Source organism: Aythya marila (genome assembly GCF_965140915.1).
Source record: "Aythya marila genome assembly, chromosome: Z".
In the NCBI taxonomy this organism is placed as follows: domain Eukaryota; kingdom Metazoa; phylum Chordata; class Aves; order Anseriformes; family Anatidae; genus Aythya; species Aythya marila.
Window position 1 is genome coordinate 51,251,655 of NC_139080.1, and position 18,941 is coordinate 51,270,595.

The 18,941-nt window shown below is 43.0% G+C and overlaps 1 protein-coding gene across 6 annotated transcripts in view; it reads right to left on the reverse strand.

Annotated features, from left to right (window-relative positions):
• The window catches only part of PRRC1 (proline rich coiled-coil 1), a 30,906-nt gene extending 19,490 nt beyond the window's left edge, over positions 1-11,416 (reverse strand). Inside the window, exons 1-4 of one of the 6 annotated variants that reach the window (XM_082782888.1) lie at positions 11,003-11,281; positions 10,673-10,726; positions 4,959-5,075; positions 423-800 (exon numbers count right to left, since the gene is read on the reverse strand). In XM_082782888.1, the coding sequence (XP_082639014.1) occupies positions 423-800; positions 4,959-5,055 (475 nt within the window). In that variant the 5' untranslated portion in view covers positions 5,056-5,075; positions 10,673-10,726; positions 11,003-11,281. Of the gene's footprint in view, positions 1-422; positions 801-4,958; positions 5,076-6,136; positions 6,363-10,672; positions 10,727-10,853; positions 10,880-11,002; positions 11,282-11,353 lie in introns of those variants that run through there. The other 5 variants (XM_082782886.1, XM_082782887.1, XM_082782891.1 and 2 more) reach the window with 5 other exon arrangements.
• Positions 11,417-18,941: the final 7,525 nt, after the last annotated feature.

Genomic DNA, 18,941 nt, shown 5'->3' on the forward strand with positions numbered 1-18,941 from the left:
GTTCATTAAAGATTAAAAAATAAAACTAAAATATGAGATTACAGCCTGCAATGTCATACCATACTGTGGAAATATCATGTCTCTACTTGACTCTCTGTCCTAAACAAAAGATAGGTCTCCACATTCGGTCTGATTCTTCTGCACAAGTTAACAAAACCCACATCTCGCAAGTAGTTTTTTGCAAGCCTGGACGCTAGCAGACCTCCATAAAAGGGGACTCTGTTCTAGACCATGACTGCATTTAAAGGCTACTCTCCATTCTTCTGAGCGTGGCTACATTAATTAATTGTACCTGGAATGATAAGAACTTAAACTTGCAGGACTCTAGCAGAGTTGGGAATAAAAAAGACCACCACCCAGGAGGTCAACGCGCTCCATGTCTCACAAACACGAAAGCATATAAAAAAATTAAAAAAAGATACCTGTCACCGGAGGTGCAGAAAATGACGGCATCAGTGGGCTCTGTGGTGCTCGACCAGCATGACCTCTGGTAATGTCATAGGTTGAAGACATGGAAAATCCTGAAATAGGTGGACCAGTGGGAGGTGCAGAAAGACCAGGGCCAGCTGTAGAGCTTAATGGAGGAGGTGTAGAGAACTGGGAGGTACTAAAAGCTGAAGGGGCAATAGGAGGTGGGGCAGGAGTTAAAGGTGGTGCAATAGTAGAAACTGCTGCGGAAGGTACAAATGGAAGAGAAGCCGAAGTCATCATAGGAGGAGGAAGTGGAGACACTGCGGCTGGCATAGGTGGTGAGTATGCTGGAGATGACATGCTTGGTGTAGCAAGGGGACTGGACAAAGCTAGGAGAGAGAAAAAAATGTATTTTAGCAATATCAGTCCTTAACCTCAGAAATTCAGTTACAGATTTGGTCAGATAACTTCAAAAGCAAGTTTTGAACAAGTCTGCTTTTTTCCCTTGAAAGGGAATGTTAGTTTTGCTTAAGTTTGCACACAACATTGATTCCACTCATTTTTTTGTGACAGTATCATGTAATCCACGTCCCTTTTTCTTGCATTACCCTATTTGCCTTAGCCGAGAACAGAAAAAGATGAGTCAACATTTGTCTACTGAATGGACAGCTGCTGAAGGCTGCTGCAGAAATTTCTAGCCAGCTAAGTCAATGCTTAATCAACAGGAGTTACGGTGATGCAGGAAGTGTCCATCTTCAAGAAAAATCAAATGTATACTCAGGTTAGATATAGGGCTAAGGTAGTTACTTCAGAGGTGTCAATCTGTAAGGTACACTGACCAGGCAGACCTGTATTCCTTGGTATCTAGTCCCATAAACCCTATGCTTTCTCTGTCTCATTCTGGCCCCACATGATCCTTGGATAAGCCAGTTTTGCCCACTAAATCAAGGATAGCCAGAAAAGTAAGTTAGAAAAACAAAAATGATCTTTTTTTTTTTTTTGATAGCAATGAACTGTTGGATCAGCTCAAGCAATTCATGCACCTCAGCCTAAACATGATCAACAGTCAAATGATGCGTTGAATTACACTAAAGCACTGATCTCATACACTCCTCTCAGTAAAAAATTGAGCAAGCATCATCCAATACATGCACATTTCTTTATTTATAAATTACTTTCTTGTAGCACTGTACCAGCATATTATGTGCATTATAAAACAAAATTTTAAAAGGATAAGATAAAGATGAATGGCATTTTTTTGGAACACTTTTTAGTAGTAATACAAACACCTTTCTGCTCTCCCTAACACTTTTTATTATTAATATACTATTAATAACTATTAGAATCACAGAACAGTTTGGGTTGGAAGGAACTTTAGAGACTATCTTGCTTCAACCCACCTGCCATAAGCAGGGAAACCTTCTGTTAAGTAAGGCTGCTCAAAGCCCCATCCAGCCTGGCCTTGAACACTTCCTGGGATGGTGCATCCACTTCTCTGGGCAACCTGTGCCAGTGTCTCTCCACCCTCAGTAAAGGATTTCTTCCTCATGTCTAATCGAAATCTAGCCTATTTTGGTATAAAGCCTTTAATGCTTTACTTTTTACTACGCTCCCTGGTAAAGAGACCTTCCCCAGCTTTCAGTGGGCCCCCTTTAGGCGCTGGAAGGCAGCTCAGAGCTAGGTTAAGCGACCCCACCTTTCTAATGCTGTCTTTTTAATTGAGATGCTACAACTCTCTGCCGATCTTTGATCCTCCTCTCAAGTCCAAGTATTAATATAGTATATAATTCTATTTTTAATACTTTATCTTTTTCTTTAGTGTGAGCAGTGTGATTGAGTAAGCCTCATTATTTTCTGAAGTCTTGGTCTAACACTTTCATATAGTGATTAAAAGGTTTGGTTCTATGCTCAGTTTAATCTGACACTTGGATTTACTAACTGTCATAGCTGAAAAAACACCTCACGAAGATCCACATCCAAGTGGAGGAATCGCATCATTCACTGTGCTTTCTAAATCATGATTCTTCTTTTCCATTCCATCCATTAATTCTTTAATGCATTTTTCTTGAAATTCAGATAGTAAATTCATGTAAGCTAATCAGAAAGCAAACTAATGTTACACTTTCATATTTTTTAACAAATCAGTTCAAAATCCACAGAAACTCTTTCTGTTGAAGATTTTTAAACAGGACAGGAACTTCTACATCTAAATTTATGTGTACAGACAGGAGTTTTCAAAGGTATACACTTGTATTACTTTTCAGAAAAAGCATCACATAATAATTGAAACTTTCCCAAACAGCTATTTTCAAAATGCTGTGTCCGTACCATGAGTTTCTAATGAAAAGTGTACTTTCTCATTGCCTGTTAAAATGCCTCCTTTGCCTCTATGGGATACATTACTTTTTTCTATTAGTTTTAGAAAGTATCTGCTAGGTAGCACAATGCTGATACTGTCATTACAGAAAAGGTTAGACAATTTAGAAAAGTTGTCTCTTCATAGCAGAAAAACATGCAACTCATCTTTAAGCTCAATAACTCTTCTAAGCACTTTGCCACAAAATAACCAGCAAACCCCTCTATCATGCAAAAAAAATGTCACTGGTCAACCCTCATCTCACTGCAAATTATTGTAAATATTCTGCTATTTAAAGGCTGTTTTTATAAAACGAACCATATCAATAACACCCAGTAGTACTCTGCAGTTCCAGCTCCAATTTCTTTGCTGCTATAGCTTGACATGAACAATGCAGTGAATAAATTTCACATTTGGTGATACCTCTCTAACCTTACACTGGCATCTGTTTAATTCCAGCCAAAGCATCCAGCCATTCTATCAGTGGTTACTCTTATACAGTTGTCCCATAAAGCTGTGTTTTTACTAAAAAGGTAATTTACTGTTGAGCATATGTCTTCTACAGCACATCTCTCCTTTAGTGGTTCACAATGAAATAGCTTTTGTACGTCATTATTAAAACAGAATCTAGCAAATACCACAAGCTGAGACATGCTAGGAACACCCATACTTTCAGCCAAGTGTATAGCAAACCTCCCACACTGCATAGTTTGTTTTTTCAAATCTTCAGCAATGTTTTCTATACATCTTTCAACAGTATTTGCTGACAATGTGCTGTCACTGCATTGTTTTCCAAGTATTATTTCAGCCATTTTTACCATCACAGGAAGAACATGTTTCCCCAATGGTACATAGGTTTTTGTCTTTCACTGTTAAAAAAAAAGAAGCCTCTACAGAGGCTTCTAAAATTTTAGTATTAACTGTAGTGAAATTTAGTAAGGTACTGTACTGACTACTATATGACTTGGAATATTGCCAAAAAAATGTAACGTTTAGTCTTCATGTTCTGGATGCTTAGCTTTTAAATGTCTTGCTAATTATATTGGCTTCATGCTATCACTAGCTAGTATCAAAAGGTACAGTATAAACTTTGGATAAGGTTCATCCCTGACAGTGGCAGATATAAAACAGCATTTCAAATAGTCTTGAACATTTTGAAACTTTTTTGACCAATTTCTTCTCTGATCTGACTAGATCGTCATTGTTTTTATCTCACAATGTGGCTAACAAAGAGTTCTTACAATGTGCAGAAGCATCACCTCTGTCATTTCCTTGCTGCCTGCTTGTGTTCACATTGTTAGCATTACCTTCAATCTGTGCTGGAATCTTCCTAAAACACTTGCCCATTTTGTGAGGGTTAGTTTAGTTAAACTAGGTAATATAATCCACAATTCCACTAAACCAGACACACAGTGTTGAAACACTGAAAGCAAGATAACAAGTGAGGCTGCTACTGTCAACCCCTCTGTGTTATGGAACACCCACTCTTCTGTAAGGACACCTCATATACCATACACAACTTGACTGTCTGACATACTGGATTATTCACTCAGGTTGGTGGGTGTCAAGGCATATATTAAATGCTCAAAGAACTTAATTGCTTTATTTTTTTAGATAAAAATAAATGTCAGTAGAAGTTTGAACGTTTTCTTCTCACACCCCAGTGAATTGTCTGGTGCACCTCATGGGGTAAGCACACAGCACTTTGGAGACCACTGCACAAAATACCAGACGTGTCAGAAAAACAAAATATTTGGTATTTAGCATATGGTGTTCAGATCCTTTAAAAAAATAGATTAAGTGCACATATAGCTTTGACTTCCACCCACAGTACTAAAAAAGTGATTACTTTTCAGGTTTACTACTGTAACTTCCTTCTATGCCGATCTTCTAACCGTGCATTGTAGCATAAGGTGCTATTTCTTAATAGTTGGCCACATCCTTAAAAAACACAAGTGTATCCATTTAACTTTATAAAAAAAAGTTTCAAGAATAAAAAAAAAGTTTAAAATATTCTGTGTCAAATGTGCATCAGATAAGCACACTTCCATGATTAAGAAACAATTTAAATCCTTCAAATTAGTCTGGAGAAGAGCACCGTAATTATGCTAATTGCAACATTTTTGAATGAATGGCTGTGCTTCAGAACACATGAACAAATGTGACCAAGTTGCAAAATAAGTTTCGGTACCTAATGAGACAGGTGTAGCAGAGGCAGCAGTAGCCCCCACTGTGCTTGGTGGGGGTGTGCCAGGTGGAGTTGTCTCTATTCCACTCTCTTCCATCATTTTCCTTCAGCTACGAAAACCTATAAGAAAAAAAAAAAAAGCATAATTTCAGCAACAAAACAAAAGATTTTAAATTAAAATGAGAGGGCCACAACACAGTGATTTACATTACCCAACAGAATGGGGAAATCTCAACTCTAGGAAAAAAAAAAAAGTCTGCTCTCAAGTACGTAATTATCTAGTATGCTTCATTTCTCCTACACCTTACCCTTATCTTTAGCACTGTAATAATGTCAGACACCAAGCATCTTTCTAAAAATCTTACTGTGTCTAATACATACTGATGGTATTTAGATGAGTAATACTACAGACATAGTTACCCATCTCAACCCCCTCATCCCATTGTAAGAAAAACCTATCAACTAGGCAGTATTTTGCTGCATTATTGAGTGGTAGCAATTCAAAGGCCTGTAATTTTCAGAGCTACAGCAGGAAAGGATGCAAAACATGACCAGGGCAAGACTAAGGACCAAAGCCTCCCCCTGCTGGCAGCAGAGAAACAGCACTGAACAAGTTGTAGCCATCTCAGGCCTAGGAATTTCAGCAGATGCTGCTGAGCATCGCACCTGGACCAAAGCACCTGGCTGAACGCTATGAACAATAAAATCAGCATGGCAGGGAACCAGCCCAGAAGCTCCTGACTCTGTGACCTAATTTCTAGCAGCAGTTTGCCTACCTTAAGGAAGTACTTTGGGCCAGTTGAATTAAGCCCCAAGAAAGCTAAATGAAACCAGACAGGATTTAGTTCAAATACGGCTAAAATTACATGGAAATCAAATGAACTCGAGAAGTTATGAATAGTACACTGAGTAAGACTTCCAGTACAGCCAATTCCTGTAAAACCCATGTATCGTACTAGTCTGGTAACAGTGTTAGAAACAAAGACAAATGACAAATTCAGCTTTTGTTTTGAAGACCAAGTTCATCTTGTAACACTTTTAAGTAAACCTTCAAAATATACCACTACTGAAAAAGTAAAGCTACGCATTCATTTAAAAGTTTAAAATTAATGTGTAAAGCCTTTGGACAAGAAAAGGAGAGGTAAACAAATATATATATAAAAATCAAGACTCAAAAACACCTGGAGAATTTCGTTCTTCAGTGCAGAGACAGCAAACAGAAAGCCCTGCCTCCTCCCAGGCCTGGTAAGCTACACACCAAGGATTTGTATGACTCCCTGAAGGAACATTTCTTAAGGAAATTTTAATAAAATAAAAACCCTACATAATTATACATATGAAAAACTGAGACACTCAAACATTTTCCACCATATCCATTACGTCAGCAGCTACTGAGGAGTGCCAGATTATTCCCTTAACAATTTATAGAGGAAAAGGCGTAGATAATGTGTTGAGTAAGAATACCCACATGTATATAAAAGTAATTCCACTTGCAAAAATACATTTCTTCCACTCTCAAAAAAAAAAAAAAAAAAAAAAAAAAAAAAAGCATAAACCAAAAACAATATCCTCACTATCCCACTGTTGTCTAAATGCATAGACAACTGTAAGTTTAAAGTGGAGGAAAGAATTAACTCATAACCAAACTGAAAGATCTAAAAAGTAGGATGCAACTTTTAGTCCTGTCAGGCTTATAGCATAACTCAAAAAACAATGAAAGCATCAAAATCTTACGGGAGGAGAAATTCCAGACCCACTGCCAAACCACTAGGCTTTGCATAAATGATTCAATATTAAATGCGCCCAGCCTCAGACAGCAAGCAAACATGGTATACAATATACAGACAGCACTCTTCATGAAAACTCTTATGATGGAAAGACTTCAGTTTCTGGGGACCTCTTTAATCCATTTAAAAGCTTCGCTTTAGGCAGGATGGATGGGTCAGTAACAGCCTGGTGGGGCACAGACTGTCCTTACAGAGTTAGCACATCCATCTCGTCGTCCCTTAGAAAGGAACTGCACACAGCCTCCCGTTAAACTTCACTACGCAGAGGAATTTGCAGTGATAAGATTTCTGTCTTTTAATCAGGTTATGTGAGTTTACATTCCATCCGTAAAAGCATTTCTAAGTCATCCTTCTTCCAATTATACACTGCAAAGCCAGGAAGAATTTTCCATTGTGCAACTGAAGTAATCACTGACCCAAACCTCCTAGAAACATCTTATTTTATTGAGGCTCCGCTGATCTGCTCCCTGAATGCAGCTGATACCAAAATTAAACACCCTGGCCACGCAGAATGACCGAAAAGGTTCCACAGGGCCACTTCTCAAAAACTCCACACAAAGCATTTCTCAAAGCCTGACAGACATTGGAGATGCAGGAAGGGGGAGGGAGGTGGGGCCAAAAAAAGATGCTGACGAAAAAAAGAAACCTGAACTGGCATCTGGAAAACTAGGGATAAGCAGTAATGTAAATAGACTCTGTAGTTGCTTTTTTCTACTGCCTTTAAAATAAGAGAACTGCTACAGCACCCCCCAGCTTGCAAGTCAGAAATTGCAAGTCAGTTCCTGAAACAGAAATAAAATAAAGAGGGGGCTCAAAACACACAAAAAAAAATAAAAATAAAAATCGGTGTTTTCACGTTTTCTCCTCTCACTGGGGAGACTGCAGGACAGCCAACCATCTGCCAACCCAGCCTGGCCAAAGACAGCAGCTCACGAGGGGAACCCTGCCAGCAGTGGGGTTTGTTCCCATTACCCCAGGGCCCACAGCCCTGGGTGTGCACCACCAGTACACATCCACAGTAAGCTGGATGCCTTCCTGCTGGTACCCTGTCACAAGTACACTGCTCTGCCTCCCTTCTGCCTGCCTCAAGATTTATCCCCTGACCCTAACACATCCTATACTCCTTCATGTATTGTCCACTATAATCCATTGGGATTTTTGCCAATAGCTGGAGAAGAGGCGACTTCTCCCCACCTCTGGGTGGAAAGGCAGAGATTTATTTATTCCTTCACAAATCACACAGCCACGGCAGCCTGTAATATTTTCCTCCCCCTCCCAATTCATTACTTTCACTCTTTTATTTTTCCATCTACCCAATCCTCTGCCTTTCAGTTTACATGTCTTCACGTTTTCTATGAGCTCCTACTCCCTGATTCCCCCCTGCCCCAAGACATCCTTTTGCAGCTCTGAGAAGGAAACAGACTGTGCTCTGGCTATGAAGAACACAAGATTGAGAAATGTCACGCAACAGTCAAATTCATTGTCAAGTCCTGACCTGGCAGCATGCACAAATAACTGCTTTCTAAACACTGAATTCTCAACATAAGCTAGTCATAGTTTACAAGTGCTGCATGGAGAAACAATTTAAACAAACAAAAAAAAAGGTTAAAGAAAAAAATAAGACATGAAATAAAACAAGATAAGACAGGACAGAAGGGAGTTTGCAAAAAGAAAGGAAAAACACAATAGATGTAATTGGAAGATAATAGCTCATCATGTCAAGAGTCCAGCATGACATGTAATTAGAACTAATTCTGCAGCATGTATGGGTTAGCACTTGAATCTAAATGGCCTGTCTGAACACAGACATGTATGAGAAATTGGGAAGCAAGCATTATATGAGAAATGTGTAAGAACAGGAAAAAAAAAAAAAAAAAAGAAACAGGAAAAAAAAATACAACGAATCCACAAACTTCAAGAATAATGTCCTCAAAGTTTCCAATGAGGATTTCCAACTTCCCTGAGAGAAGCTGCTGGGCAGAAGTTCCCCAGTAAATCCTACAAATCCTTAACTACTGCTTGAATTGGCCTGTCTAAAAAATAAAAATAAATGTTTAAGTCATTATTTATACGACAAGACAAAACCAATTTACAATGAGTAGCCCCTGAAAATAAAGATTCATTTCTTAAGGATATAAGTCTATAGAAAGCTACAGTGAGATTTTCTGCTTTTTACCTAGACAGTTTTTATTCCATCTAACTTTCTACAAAATATTATTCATCACAGCCAGCCATGCTGCAAATCTGCAAGCCATTCTGTTTAGCCAAAAATACATGCTAATGTGCAACTTACTATGTTCTTTACTTCTCCCCTCTCCTCTGTCGCTGCTTTATCATCAGCAAATATTTTTCAAGCAAATATAGCCACGTAATGCAACACAAATAGATGGAAAAATTAATTCAAACGTTAATTTAAATACACAGACTTTTATATTCCTTCCTGCAAACTGGAACACTGTGTATTACTAAGCTGAAGAGACAAAGGAAAAACTTGAGACAAGCAAACTGCGGTATGTACAAGTAGGTGAAAATTACAGCAGTACCGCCATCTACCGATTTTTGACCAGAAGTTGATATCACAAGTTTGATAATCTCACCACATTTTTAATTGGAAGAAAACCCTTACTTATGCTTATATGAAAGCAAAAGAAGTGATGCAGAAAAGGAAAATACAGAAAAAACAAAACAAAACAACAACTTCCCTACATTCCCAATGACCAGCCTTCCTTAAAATAACTCATTTAAGGACAGACATTACTTTTGTTAGGCTTCCATCTTTTTTGTTTGTTTGGTTGGTTTAAAAGAAATCTTTATCAGTATTAATAGGATGCATCAGGGACACTTAATCCCAGCATTACAGAGGGAAAGTGTGCCATATCCGCAAGGTCTGTCCTTAGCTGACTGGTAACTGTATTTTACTGATTCTCACCAGATGAATCTCAGCCATTAACCTAATTCCCAAATGCAAGGCCTGCGTATGCTGACGGAAAGACAGGCTAAAGCTCTGACTGAAAATTTGAACGGAGCTGATGTTAAAAGCAGGAACTAAATCATTCGATTTAGAGACTAAAAGGCTGAGCTGGGAAATTAATCATCTTTTGACTTAAGTTTAATAGGAAGTGATTACATTTACTTTAATATTTCAGCAATAATCTTAATGACATAACCATACTTCAAAAGCATTCTTCAGGTTATTACTCTAATATAAGAAATTGACAGTTAATGATAAGATTACCCACAAATGGAGATTAGCAGATTTCACATGGATAAAAACACATTATCCAGAAATCAGTCATACTTCAGAGTTTATACTAAGGTCTTATTTTCAGTCATTCTTAATTAACCCCTTCTTGTATTTCAGTAGATACTCCTGCTAATAAAAAACACACAATATACTCAAGAGCTCTAGGGGACAAAACTGTTCTCCAACCAGAGTCTAAAACGGAAAAAAAAAAAAAAAAAAAAAAAAGTACAGCTGGAATATCGAATCCAAACACTATTAAACTTTTAATCTTTAAATCACAATATGTATAACTATTTTACTTAAAGTGTAAGTAAAGTAAAGTAAAGAAACACACTGTGTGTGATTACTCACACTAGTAATGGCTAAACAGAGTTGACAGCTTTCCAGAGTAAGCAGTAGCCATTTATTTATTTATCTGAGCAAATCAACTGTTTGGAGCCATACACCCAAAGCAAACACCACTTCAAATAAAATGGTACATCCTAGGTTGCATTAACTGAGTCACAGGCACATACTTCCACTGAAGAGGATAGAAGCCCAAGGGGCAAAAAAGCCCAAGAACTTAAAGATTCAAATAAAATATTAGAACAGACTGACTGCCCAAGGGGCAAGCAATAAAGAAAGTGACAAAGATGAATGACATCCCATTAAGGATGAAGTTGATGCCGGTAAAAAAGACCACATACTTGCAACACGAGAAGTTAAAGTCTCATCTGAAACATTCCTCACGCTGCTTTATTCTATTTTAGAGAGGGAGAGAGAGACAGAGATAAAACTTCCTTCAGAACCTGCAGACAGGTCCTAGAGGACACACAAAGCCTCGCTGAAGCCAAAAGAAGGGCACGCAGGGATCACCATTTTAATCACCTGGTGTTAAATGACTTGCTCTAAGGAGAGGCAACGAAGGGGCGAAAAAAAATAAAAAATAAAAGAAAGATCTGAACTCTCCTATAGTTATTTTATATTCGTAGCATAGACAATGGCAATCGAAACACCCGCATCAAGGTCTCACTTACAAGATAAAGAGGAAAAGCCTTCACTGATCACCGGTCAGAGCCCGGCCTGCCTCAGCCCTGCCACCACCTCACAGGGCGGCACACAACGCGGGGCATGCCAACAGCGGCCGGCCCCAATTTGAGACTACTGCAGACAGGGACATCGCAGTTCATAAATAATAATAATAATAATAATAACAACAACAACCACCACCATGTAATAGGCAGTTCCACTTTGAGCACTGTATAAATGGGTCGTTTTTACTCTCCCAAAACCTTTCTAATCCTTGGGAAATTGTCCTGCCGCCCAGCCACCGTTCTGCCAGCACCAGCCCCCCCCGCCCCCAGCCCCAGCCCCGGCCCCGTCCCTACCGCCGCAGCCGGCACCGGTGAGCGCGGGGCAGCGACGGCAGCAGCGCGACCGCGACCCCGCCGCCCGGCCCGGCCCTGCCCGGCCCTGCCCAGCCCTGCGGCCCCTCCCTCTCGGCCTCCAGCTGCCAGCGCGGCCCCCCTGGCCCCGCGCTGCCCGCGCCCCCCCCGCGGGCCCGGCCCCCGCCGCCCGGCCCCCGCCGCCGCCGCGCGGCCTCGGGGGGAGCCCGCGCCCCGCGCCCCGCCGGCAGGGACGAGGCACGGACCCGGGCCGCAGCCGCCGCCGCCTACAAGTCCCGGCAGCCCCCGCGGCGCGGCGCATGCGCGCTGCTACACTCCCCCCCTCCCACCCGCCCTAGCCCCGCCCAGCGCCACGCGCTGCCACGTCTCCCGCGGCCGCCGCCCGGGCGGAGCCCCGCCCCTGCCTGCCACACAAGATGGCGGCGGGAGAGGGGGGTTAAGGAGGGGGTGCTGCTCGCTGCCCCGCCCCTTCTGCCACGTTCAACGGCGGCTCCGAGCGGCAGATGGGAGCCGTTAGTCGTAGCGAGGCGTGTTGCCGGCTTCATGTGTGTAAATAACCGCCCTGCCTGCTCGCCACCAGGTAAAAACTGGCGTGGCGGGCTTATTTACAGCCGTAGCCGCGCCGCTGGGCACCCTGGAGTTCAGGCTGACGGGCTGCTGGCTTTTAGCTGGGCTTTTTAGCCACACGCAACCGCGAATGGGTGTATGATTCAAAGACCTGGACAAGGAGATGTCAAAATACATACCTCAAATACTTCTCTGCCCCCGTATTTTGTCAGTATCACAGTATGGGCTTCTGTGCTCGGCCACAGAAGGTAAACTAACACCGGTCTGGCATGGCCCAGGTCAGAAATGCCAGAATGAACTGTCAGCTGCCAGACTAGTGAACAACAGCCCAGTAAGAAAACCTAATCTTCTGTGCAAAATAACCTAGTACAGTAAGGGTTTGTAAAAAAAGAAGTGGCTTTAATGATACAGGAAAACTGTAAAATGCCAGTGCAATGGAGAATTGACAGAAGAATGTGGAGCAACTGAACCAAATGAAGCCTAAGAGAAACTTCTGAACTTTTCAAAAACCATCATTATTTGATCCATGTTATTTCAGTGATGAGAAAATAACCAGCCATGTGTGTCAGTGGGACTAATTTTATCTGTTCCTTGGCTGTATCATTCCCCCTTTTGCCTGAATCAGATTGTCAAGTGGAAATGTGGATGCAAAAACATAGTTTTTCTTACAAATACTATATTCAAAATCCTCATAAGGTTAAAGAGACAGTTCCCTTCTTCTCCATTCAGAGGATGCCATTCCACTCTGCACTAGCGTCTGAGAACTTGCCTTCTTGCTTTTTCTTTTTTTTTTTCCCCCCATGGCCTTGGTGATTTTATTACTGTATCGTGTGTGCAAGATGCTTTTTGTGTTCTCTCTTCCGTGCCTCAGAAATCCAAGTATTCTTCATCACTTGAGTTGAATTCACCCTTGTCTTTGGCTGGAACATTCCAGTATTTTAGCTGCTGCTAAATAAAAGGCCATTTAGTTGCTCCCTCATTTAGCGAAATGGAAGACATGCCGATCATTTTTCAGCATGGTGTGTGATTATTTGAAAGTTAAGTGTAAACCCATCAAAAACTGCTCAGCATTCATCGTGACATTGCTGAGATCACCAAGTGCATTGATTTGTGTAAATGAAGATTTTGCACTCCCCATTCTTAGGAAACCATTCAGAATTGTTTTGTTACATTGATCTCAGTCTGGCCTCTACCAACTCTGTGGCAACCAGCTTAATAGCATGTTCTTGAAACAATTTCTGTCATACAAACATAACTCTTAATTTTGCTTAATCCATTTTTTTTTCTCAAAACTGCTTTGCAAACTTAAAATGTATCTTCATAAGTCTTGTCATTCCCATTATTAAATGATACAGTGAACACAAATGAAATGGTTATGATTACCTTTATCATGTACGTAACAAACAAACAAACAAACCTGCCTGGGGGTAACTGTCAATTAAAGGAATAAAATGGAAAAAAGTTCAGGAAACTTTTTTTTCTCCTTTTTTCAATAACATTTTTTTCTTTAATTTGCTCCCATGTAAGCATACTCTTCAGCGTTCTGATGACAGTGGAGTTTTGTAGTTGTGCAGATATCTTGTGGAAATACAAAAAAAAATAAAAATAGCTGCAGCTGTATCTAAAGTGCATCAAGAGACAAAACCTCTCTGTGTGGACCATGACTCAAGGTATACAGGTAAAGGGATGGTCTAGCCAGCAGTGTCTCCTGTACAGCGTGGCCTGCCAGACCTCAGTGCCAGAGCTTCCCTCGCCTCCCAGTGAGCAGAGGGGCTGTGAGCAGGGCGATCACAGGGACACAGGCTGTGACCTCTCTTGCAATGGAGAGCCAGCACAGATGGCGCAGGCTGAATTACTCTCTTGTATTTCTGAAGCAAGCGGAGGAAGGTATCTTGAAGAGTACTTACCTGGTGATTGTGTCATCTGTCTTTATTTTATGTGATAGACTGCAACTGAGGACTAGAGCCATAAGGGGTTTGATGTTAATTCCCTCACTACAGCAGTTGAGTGCCTCCCATCTTAACTGGAATAGCGATACTCCACAGGGTCATGATGTTTGGTTCTCCTTGCTCCTCAGCTGATGGGAAGCTTGAAACATCATCAGTTAAGTATTCAGAGGGTATTTTTAAATCCATTACTTGGCTTATTTTTAAGCTCAGTGAAAGCTTGATAAACATGGCTTTTCTTTTACAGTAAGTTTGTTTACCTTCCTGCTGGGTAGGTGGAACTACAGTTTTTCTCCTTTTTCTGCCACTGTTTATGTGAATGGTTCTTCTGATGCTGGTCAGGGGAAGATGTTACTACAATGCTTCTTTAGCAGCCTCAGCCTATATTTTCATTTCTAGAAGAAACTTTGAAAATTGTCCCACTGAATTAGTTAGTGCATGGTTCCCCAAGGTTCAGTTAATGTTCTTCTGGAGGATGTTCAGCCAGGAAGAGTTGGTCGGATTCAGAACTTCATTTAGGACACATAATATATTATACTTAGACCATTTATGTTAATGGAAATTTGTTTTGCATTTTGGCAAGTCCAAGTGCTTCTATTACATAATCATAAATGTATTTCATTTTTTATTAAAAAAAGAAAAAAAAGTTTAATCTGGATTAAAACTGAGGTTTTATTCAGGGTTAGTGTCTGGTCATTTGACCTGCAAAAATACTTATGTGAAGCAAATACAGAATGATCTCTTCCTAAATTTCCACCAAGAAAGACAGGAGGGTTATTGTTGTTGGTGACTCGATTCTTAGGGGAACAGAGGGCCCTATTTGTCGGCCTGACCCTACCCGTAGGGAAGTCTGCTGTCTCCCTGGGGCCAGGGTCAGGGACGTTGCCAGGAAGCTTCCTAACCTGGTACGCCCCTCTGACTACTACCCCCTTTTGATAGTCCAGGCGGGTAGTGATAACATTGAAGAGAGAAGCCTCAAGGCTATCAAAAGGGACTTTAGGGGACTGGGTCGGTTAGTGGATGGAGCGGGAGTGCAGGTGGTGTTTTCGTCCATCCCTACGGTGGCAGTGAGGGGTTCAGAGAGGACACGGAAAGCCCACCTGTTAAACACGTGGCTCCGGGGCTGGTGCCAACGCAGAAATCTTGGGTTTTTTGATCATGGGGCGCTTTACTCAGCACCTGGCCTGATGGCCGCAGACGGGTCCCTATCTTTTAGGGGAAAAAGGATCCTGGGCCAGGAACTGGCAGGGCTCATTGAGAGGGCTTTAAACTAGGTAGGAAGGGGGATGGGGCTGAGGCTAGGATTGTTGGGGCTGTGCCAGGGGGAACAATGGCAAGGCTGGAGGATAAGGCAATGGCCCAGCTGAAGTGCATCTACACCAATGCACGCAGCATGGGTAACAAACAGGAGGAGCTGGAAGCCATCGTGCGGCAGGCAGGCTACGACTTGGTTGCCATCACGGAGACGTGGTGGGCCCAGTCTCATGACTGGAGTACTGCAATGCCTGGATATAAGCTCTTTAGAAGGGACAGGCAGCATAGAAGGGGTGGTGGTGTGGCTCTCTATATTAGAGAGTCTTTCGAGGTTGTAGAACTCGAGGTTGGGAATGACAAGGTCGAGTCCCTTTGGGTTAGGATCGGCAGGGACAACAAGGCTAGTGTCCTGGTCGGGGTCTGCTATAGACCGCCGAACCAGGATGAGGAACTCTACAGGCAGCTGACAGAAGTTGCAAAATCGTCAGCTCTTGTACTCATGGGGCACTTCAACTTCCCTGACATATCCTGGACGCACAACACAGCCCAGAGAAAGCAGTCTAGGAGGTTTCTGGAGAGCGTGGAAGATAGCTTCCTGACGCAGCTGGTTAGTGAACCTACCAGGGGTGGTGCCACGCTAGACCTTCTCTTCACAAACAGAGAAGGACTGGTGGAGGACGTGATCGTCGGGAGCTGTCTTGGGCAGAGTGACCACGCAATGGTGGAGTTCACTATTCTTGGCGAGGCGAGGAAGGGGACCAGTAAAACCGCTGTATTGGACTTTCGGAGGGCTGACTTTGAGCTGCTCAGGACACTAGTTGGTGGAGTCCCTTGGGAGGTGGTTCTGAAGGGCAGAGGGGTCCAGGAAGGCTGGGCGCTCTTCAAGAGGGAAGTCTTAATGGCGCAGGAACGGTCTGTCCCCACGTGCCCAAAGACGAGCTGGTGGGGAAGAAGACCGGCCTGGCTCAACAGAGAATTGTGGCTTGATCTTAGGAGGAAAAAGAGGGTTTATAAGCTTTGGAAAAGTGGGCAGGCCACTAAGGAGGACTTTAAAGAAGTAGCGAGGCTGTGCAGGGACAAAATTAGGAAGGCCAAAGCTCATCTGGAGCTCAATCTGGCTACTGCCGTTAAAGATAACAAAAAACGTTTCTATAAATACATCAACACAAAAAGGAGGACTAAGGAGAATCTCCATCCTTTACTGGATGCGGGGGGAAACTTAGTTACAAGAGATGAGGAAAAGGCGGAGGTGCTCAATGCCTTCTTTGCCTCAGTCTTTAGCGGCAATACCGGTTGTTCTCTGGATACCCAGTACCCTGAGCTGGCGGAAGGGGATGGGGAGCAGGATGTGGCCCTCATTATCCATGAAGAACTGGTTGGTGACCTGCTACGGCACTTAGATGTGCACAAGTCGATGGGGCCGGATGGGATCCACCCAAGGGTACTGAGGGAACTGGCAGAGGAGCTGGCCAAGCCACTGTCCATCATTTATCAACAGTCCTGGCTATCGGGGGAGGTCCCAGTTGACTGGCGGCTAGCAAATGTGACGCCCATCTACAAGAAGGGCCGGAGGGCAGACCCGGGAAACTACAGGCCTGTCAGTTTGACCTCAGTGCCAGGGAAGCTCATGGAGCAGATCCTCCTGAGAGTCATCACGCAGCACTTGCAGGGCAAGCAGGCGATCAGGCCCAGTCAGCATGGCTTTATGAAAGGCAGATCCTGCTTGATGAACCTGATCTCCTTCTATGACAGAGTGACGCGCTGGGTGGATGAGGGAAAGGCTGTGGATGTGGTCTACCTTGACTTCAGCAAGGCTTTTGACACCGTCTCCCACAGCATTCTCCTCAAGAAACTGGCTGCTCTTGGCTTGGACTGGCGCACGCTTCGTTGGGTTAGAAACTGGCTGGATAGCCGGGCCCAAAGAGTCGTGGTGAATGGAGCCAAGTCCAGTTGGAGGCCAGTCACTAGTGGCGTCCCCCAGGGCTCGGTGCTGGGGCCGGTCCTCTTTAATATCTTCATCGATGATCTGGACGAGGGCATTGAGTGCACCCTCAGTAAGTTCGCAGATGACACCAAGTTAGGTGCGTGTGTCGATCTGCTTGAGGGTAGGAAAGCTCTGCAGGAGGATCTGGATAGGCTGGACCGATGGGCTGAGGTCAACTGCATGAAGTTCAACAAGGCCAAGTGCCGGGTCCTGCACCTGGGGCGCAATAACCCCAAGCAGAGCTACAGGCTGGGAGATGAGTGGTTGGAGAGCTGCCAGGCAGAGAAGGACCTGGGAGTGATGGTGGATAGTCGGCTGAATATGAGCCAGCAGTGTGCTCAGGTGGCCAAGAAGGCCAACAGCATCCTGGCCTGTATCAGGAACAGCGTGACCAGCAGGGCAAGGGAGGTGATTGTCCCTCTGTACTCAGCTCTGGTGAGGCCGCACCTTGAGTACTGTGTTCAGTTTTGGGCCCCTCGCTACAAGAAGGACATCGAGGTGCTTGAGCGGGTGCAGAGAAGGGCGACGAAGCTGGTGAGGGGCCTGGAGAACAAGTCCTACGAGGAGCAGCTGAGGGAGCTGGGCTTGTTCAGCCTGGAGAAGAGGAGGCTCAGGGGCGACCTTATCGCTCTTTTTAGGTACCTCAAGGGAGGCTGTAGCGAGGTGGGGGTTGGCCTGTTCTCCCACGTGCCTGGTGACAGGACGAGGGGGAATGGGCTTAAGTTGAGCCAGGGGAGTTTTAGGTTAGATGTTAGGAAGAACTTCTTCACTGAAAGGGTTGTGAGGCATTGGAACAGGCTGCCCAGGGAAGTGGTGGAGTCACCATCCCTGGAAGTCTTTAAAAGACGTTTAGATGTAGAGCTTAGGGATATGGTTTAGTGGAGGGCTGTTAGCGTTAGGTTGGAGGTTGGACTCGATGACCTTGAGGTCTCTTCCAACCTAGAAAAAAATTCTGTGAAAATTCTGTGAAAAAATTCTGTAAATTTGCAGAGCACCTGAAGTACTGTCTGTGAAGTGTTTGCTGCTCCTCTCACCTCCATGGGTGTAAATTCAAATGACAGAGATGTCACTTTAAAAGTGATTATGCTATTTCTCTATATGTCTATGCAAATGAAAAAGAAAACTCCCTAAATTTTTCAGTCCCTGTAGACCATTTATGTCTGTAGTGTGTGCGTAGAATATGCAACAAGCAAATAACAGCCAATAACTGAGAACACAGCAGTGTGATCTAAATCCGTCTGCAGTCAATAAGCCCATTTACATGAGCTAGCAGGTGTGTGGCTGCATCATGTGCTAGGTGCAGTTGAGAATTTTACAGAAAAAGGGTTGCTTTTCAGCTACATGAAAATGAAATCCCTGAACCAGTTTACTGCTGAGTTACATGAATGCTAGAGCTGGCAGAGGCAGGAAGATGGAAGGCAGAGCCACCTCAGTTTGGATCTAAATCTGTTTAAGCTGTTACAGAACTCAGACAAAATAATGATAGACATTTCACTTACAGTATCTTTCCACTGCTTTATTGCAGGAATCTTCAGTTTCCTCAGCTTTTGTGTTTTTATTTTGATGAGTCGATTGAAAAAAAAAATCAAAAAAGTGTTTTTTTAAGTTCATAACATGAAGTTATATAGAATAGTTTAAGGCAACGAGATTTGTTGAAATATCAAATACCCTTGCTGGAGTTGCAAAAATGTCACAAGGGAGATTGACACAATGGTGTGAAGTTCATTCATGGGAAATCAAATGATAGGTTGTCTTTTATTTGATATGTCCTTTATGTCCTTCCTACAGAAGTCATGGCTAAATGAGCACACAAAACACT